Source organism: Esox lucius, chromosome 21 (genome assembly GCF_011004845.1).
Source record: "Esox lucius isolate fEsoLuc1 chromosome 21, fEsoLuc1.pri, whole genome shotgun sequence".
In the NCBI taxonomy this organism is placed as follows: domain Eukaryota; kingdom Metazoa; phylum Chordata; class Actinopteri; order Esociformes; family Esocidae; genus Esox; species Esox lucius.
In genome coordinates this window covers 8,823,837-8,829,840 of record NC_047589.1, presented here as the reverse complement: position 1 = coordinate 8,829,840, position 6,004 = coordinate 8,823,837, and the positions used below count along the sequence as shown (strand labels likewise).

The 6,004-nt window shown below is 37.0% G+C and overlaps 1 protein-coding gene across 3 annotated transcripts in view; it reads left to right on the top strand.

Annotated features, from left to right (window-relative positions):
- Positions 1-3,146: 3,146 nt before the first annotated feature.
- asap1b (ArfGAP with SH3 domain, ankyrin repeat and PH domain 1b) overlaps positions 3,147-6,004 on the top strand; it is a 59,604-nt gene continuing 56,746 nt past the window's right edge. For all 3 annotated transcript variants that reach the window (XM_010885533.5, XM_010885532.5, XM_010885534.5), the window contains exons 1-3: positions 3,147-3,381; positions 3,687-3,781; positions 5,213-5,339. In XM_010885533.5, the coding sequence (XP_010883835.1) occupies positions 3,705-3,781; positions 5,213-5,339 (204 nt within the window). In that variant the 5' untranslated portion in view covers positions 3,147-3,381; positions 3,687-3,704. The remainder of the gene's footprint in view (positions 3,382-3,686; positions 3,782-5,212; positions 5,340-6,004) is intronic.

Here is a 6,004-nt window from a genome sequence, read left to right as displayed (position 1 = left end):
AATAGCTGTACCCCCCTAAATATTCTGTGACACCTTGTGCAGGATGTATTGTAAAGAAACTGGTTTTAAGTGTTTGAGTGAGGAATTTGGGGTCTGTGACAACTGAAATGTTATCATGTGTGTAAGAATTCAGATTATTTACCATGACACTACAAATGGAAATGGAAGAACATTTAAACCACCAAGATTCTTTCAAGAGCTGGTTGTCTGGCCAATCTAAGTAACTAGAAAAAAAGAGCCTTGGTCAGGAAGGCGAACAATAATCCAGGTGTGAAGCACTTCAGAGTTTCTTTGCAGAGAACTGAGAACCTGCCAGAAGGACCATATCTGAAGCACACCATCAATCAGGCCTTTTAGTAGACTGACTGGAGGGAAGCCACTCCTGATGTCACTGTTAAATGCATCGAGGCATTCTTTTATCTTGTATGAGTAGGGGAGCTGCATTTCGGTTAGTTCTACCAGTTATATCTACTTTGGATATCCATTAACAGTATGCCGATGCATAATTTTGCCACAGCTAAAAAAGCTGTTGGTAAAAAAAGCTTTCTATCAATATTGAAAATGTGAACATTAAAATGAAATTGTGTTGATAAATGTAACAACAACTTTTTATCGTGGCTGTGCTTATCTATGGCCACAATTGCTTCACACAAAAACCTGCTGCCATCTAGAGGATGCTGGAGCACACAACATTTCTAGCCTAATGCTCAGTATTCATGCCAACCAGTGTAATGTCTTGAAGATATAGCATACAACAATACAAAAGTTTTTCTAAATGAACTCTTTCGTAGTCTGGTTGGCTTGATCAACAGATATGCCAAAAAAACCACAAATCAAATTACACATAATATTTAAAACATTTAACTGAAGAAATATAAGTGCAAATGTTTGTTCCCATATTTAATGAGCTGAAATAAAGGTTTACAGAAATGTGATGTTTTTCATTGTTCTTGACTGCAATACATTTACTAAAAGTCAAAGTTATGAAGTTTTCTGCACTCCTTGACTAACAACGTACTGGGTGAAAAGAAAGGTGTTTGCAAAAACATCCCAGTTGCTGCAGGTAATGGGCTGTATATACAGTTGGTGGACAAAATAACAAAGACACCAAGCAACATATTAATATCATGGTCTTAATAAAGAGTAAGCTACCTTTTGCTTTCAGAACATCTCCAATCCTTCTTGTAACCCTGTCAAACAAGTCCTGAAGTAGTGTAGTGGAATATTGCAACATTTTCCAAAAAGAAAAGCATCCATTTCTTTGAGGAGTGAAGGTGGTGGAAATCTACTTCTTACTTCCGTGCTCCTGAACTATCCATAAAGGTTCAAATATGTTCAGATCTGGTGATTGTTTTTATGTCATTCTAGGGTTAATTAAACTACTCTTGAATTAGTTTAACTGTGTGTAAGGGGGCATTCATTTCCTGGAATATTGGAACATCATGGAGGAACAGTGATCCTGTAAAATGTCCTCTTATTCCTTGGGTCCAAAGAGTAATTGTTCTGGAACTGTGTTTTTAATTGCGATTTAGTTACTTCAAAGTAACAGTCCTTCCACGTGGTCTTTCAGTTATTTTGTCCACCCCCTGTATATTGCTCATATACCACCTCAAACCTTCATGCTTGAGTTTGTCATGCGTATATTGTGACATAATGACCGTTAATAAATAATGAGTAGTAATTTATTATGCAGAATTCTATGTAGATAAGTCAGATGGCAGTGGCCTGTAATGTCAGCTGCAATGTCAAACCAGCACTTTTTCCCAAATTGTTTTAAATGTAATGAGCCTAGTGCTCAGAACCAAAAATAAGGGTACGCTATGATGTAGTCAGCAGCCACCATTTATTTTTGTTTGTTACCTAGAAGAATTAGCTTGAATAAAATATTATATAATAGAATTGAACTAAACAATATTGAACTGATCAGGAGTGGACTATTACAGTATATGGAATAGAATAGCAACTTATTTGATGCGATGGCCCTCTGAAAGTAATCCATGTGCCAAAAGAAACAGTAATCCATTGAACTCATCTAGCTAAACATCAACGGGGGAGATGGGGTCCTATTAGATTTTTTAAATTTTCTAATCGCCGTAAAGTTACAGACAAAACAAAAATTCTGTTGATTTCATTGGATCTTTAGGATGAGGAACATTCGAAAATAAAGTAGTGGCAAGGATATTCTCCTTTTAATATATCAAATAGAATACAATTCAATATAGATAAAAGTAGTGGAATAAGATATTATTATATCTATTGTTCCATCTACTGTATCATACAGACAAACAATCATACCCATATATCCATCACAACCAAAGTAGCCTATCTGTGTAATCCAGTCAGACCTGTGGCTCCGGTATGGCCTGAGGACATTTTCTCTTTTAGTAGAAGAGTAATTGGATCCAGTTTGTCAGTTGCTATGGATAATTTGTGGACTGTTAATTGTAAAAGAGCCAAAGTTGCAAATATCTCAAAGGTTAACTATCTCTGAGATCCTACACAAGGCTCTACTAGTTCTGCATATAACATTTTATTTCAGCTTTGACTTTTTTCAGATAATTAGATGTTATCATGTTACCCTTTCATCATTATCTTTAAATAGATGGAGGTGTGTTTGATGGTTGAGTCTCTCTGTTTTCTTAGATGTCTGGCCAAAGTCACCACTGTGAAAAAACAGGACAATTACTGGACACATAACAACCACTTGCATAGGCCACTCTGAGAGGGGGAAACGGGACTGTAATGGAGAGGTGCCAATTGGTGTGTGTGTTGGGGGGAATAAAAGAAGTACAAAAAGGGGAAATAATACATAATCTATCAATATATATATAATATTTTTGAAAGATATTCCCTCAAAACATTTGAGACAAAATGTGTATCGAAAACTACTTGTTATCATTAAATGATTTTAACAAGGAAAAAAGGTTGTTGTTATCCATCACTAAAATCTTGACAAATAGTTCTAATTTTCCCCATTTACAGCGGTAGTCTACAACAGCTGGAGCGAGAAAACTTCTTGGCTGCTTCTATACCCTGATCCCACATTTCCTGTTTGAATGCCTTCTGGATTTCCTTAGTTCCTGTACCATTAGCTCTTAGATCCTGCTCATTGTAAAAAGGCTATTTTCCTGCTCACATGGTGGGTTCTCCCTTCCTGCCCCGCGCTGTCTCTGACTGATCTTCACGGGATCCATTGCGGGAAGACTTTACTCCTCTCAACACTTTTAAGAGGATTAAAGTATAGCCTTTCCTGAACTCTGTTGGATGACTATTAAAAATGAGACTAATATGATGCGCGAAGAAGCAAGTATTCTCATATGCATCAATCAATTGGACATTAACACTCTGTTAAGCTTTCAAATTGGATGTGCATCGATTTCGGTAAGTTTAGGCGTGGCATATAGCCTGTTCTTTTTCTTTCGAATATGAGCTTTTGAAAGGGTAAGACATTATTTTCAATAAGAAAGAATACATGTATTTTATGCTGGCTGCTCAATTAACTTATTCAAATATATTTATTAATCTATACAAAACATTGCTAACATTTCTGTGTGGTAAAATGATTAATATTAGTTGCCAAAATGCATATTGTTATACATATTTGTGTTGAATTGATTTGTGTCCTATACGCTGATGTTGGGGGGCACCAGAATTATACTCATGTGACTTGTATTCATCTGATTTAGGTTATAAGGTGACAGTCAATGAGTGAAGTCATGAGATCCTCCTCTTCCCGTCTGTCAAGTTTCTCATCAAAAGATTCCTTATGGAATTCGAGTCGGTAAGACCCTAAAATCTTTATAATAAATAATAATCTAAAAATACCTTAGAATATTCAGACTATTTTGTCATACTTTTTGTGTACAATAATCGCTTAGGTATTAAAAACTACTGCTTTGGTTGTCATTGTAATTATTGACCTGAGCGTAGAGTATCTGATTGAATCCGTTATTCAACACCAACGTTTTTTTCTCAGTGTTGGAGCCGAAATGAGAACATTCCAAAAATTCCAAGTTTTTAGCAGCGTTACATGCACTTCAATGTGTCACCTGCAGGACACGCACTTGTAGCAGCAAAGAATAATCCCTATTATGGGCAATGGATGGACTATGTTTTACCTATGGATGGATATTCATACCTCGTTCAGTAATACATAATCTGACCAATTTTAGTAGACCTTTTAAGAACGTATTTCCAGTAAGGCATCTTAAAAGTAAACAACAAGACCCACCATTTTGAGTTTTAAATCAGATTGGATACATTTCAATGTTTAATGCGTCAAATACATTTCAATGTTTCAATGCTTTGTTGACTAAAATAAATAAATACTAAATATATATTAAATATACATAAATGTAGTGTGGTCAAATATATATAGCTAGTTAGCTAATATACCATGAAAAGATTGTTCAGCGCAAAGATATATAGACGTATTACGGCTATTATACATTGACCACATTTTCCTTTAACATTCCGTATTATTCGTTGACTTCAGTACATCACCTTTTAAATAGCACACCGGTAGGTCGCAACTGAAATAGTGCTGGAGTTTTTTTTACTGCGGTTTGTCTCTCTGTATTTTGTCCGAGATCATGGACATGCGCAGAGTTCTTCCTTGTTTGTCTCATCCGAGGTGGGTGAGAGAGCGCGAGAGAGCGGGAGGGAGAGTGGTTGTGAATGTCAGACAGCGTTGTGCGTTAAAACGAGAAATTGAGGGAAGAGAAGAAACCAGAAAAAATCCCGCTATTCGAAAAATCGCGGATTATGATAGATTAGGCTACATAGAAGGCTTTCTGTTTGTAGAAAGTACTATCGGCAAAGTAACCTATCATCTTGAACATCAGCGACAACATTATGATGGAATCCGCTATTCTATCTTACAGCAAAGCAGTATAGGACAGTCATTAGGCGATTGTGTTTTGGTAATTTAAGAAAGGGTTACGGACGAGAGAAGAGATAAGGGGACGAAATTGTGTCCATTCCTCTTTTCCTTTTCCTTTGGGGATTGTGAAGTCATAGGAGATCCAACCAAGTCATTCGAGAAGAGACGCGTCTTTGTCATTTAGCTATCTGTTAGTAAACTGTTCTGTTTTCCACCCACAGACACCGTTAGACATCACGTTATTTTCTTCGCCAGTAGATTTTTTTCATGGTTTAGGATTTTTCTCCACATTTTCTTACCATCCTGTTCTGGGCGATTCCCCTGCTGAAGGATGCCGGATCAAATATCGGTGTCCGAGTTTCTCTCTGAGACAACAGAGGATTACAATTCTCCCACTACGTCCAGCTTCACCACCCGACTGCAGAGCTGTAGGAACACAGTCAACGTCCTGGAAGAGGTAAGGCCAGAACATGTTAACATTGAACTAGCCATGGCTGCAGAAGGAACTGCGTGCAACGGCCACCATTGCACATTGATGAATCATGACACCACAGCCATGGCATACTTTAGTTAGGCTACAGTAAGCGTTTCAATGTCTGGTAATAATAGCCAATCCTTAACTCCATTTAGCAAATAGGTCTTGAATTAGCCTTTCGAATAGACATGTGTTTGAGTGTTCAAATTCCTTTGCCCAAAACTGTATTCTGCAAATTAATCTGGTGTCCTATGCAGAGACCACAGATGTGATGTGCTATTACTCCACAAAAACATTTGTATTCATATAACAAAGGTTATATTTTGACCTCTAGAATGATTCTGTTTACATTGTTATCGTGATCATTATTATAAACTGCTTGTTATCAATTAGCACTATCTGGCACCATTGGTAACTTTGTAACACTTCAGTTGCCATATGCTCTATAGCAACAGGACATCAAGCAACCATGTGATGATACACATCTGTTTCCAGCTCTGGGATCAGTTCTTTTGTCCCTGCCCTAGCCAAAGCTATTATAAGCAAAATAGCCCATTGAACCAGTTAATATGCACCAGTTTGATATTCATTCTTTCCAAGCGGGATCATTTCAACATGCACTGTCAAAAAACCAAAAAACATTGACT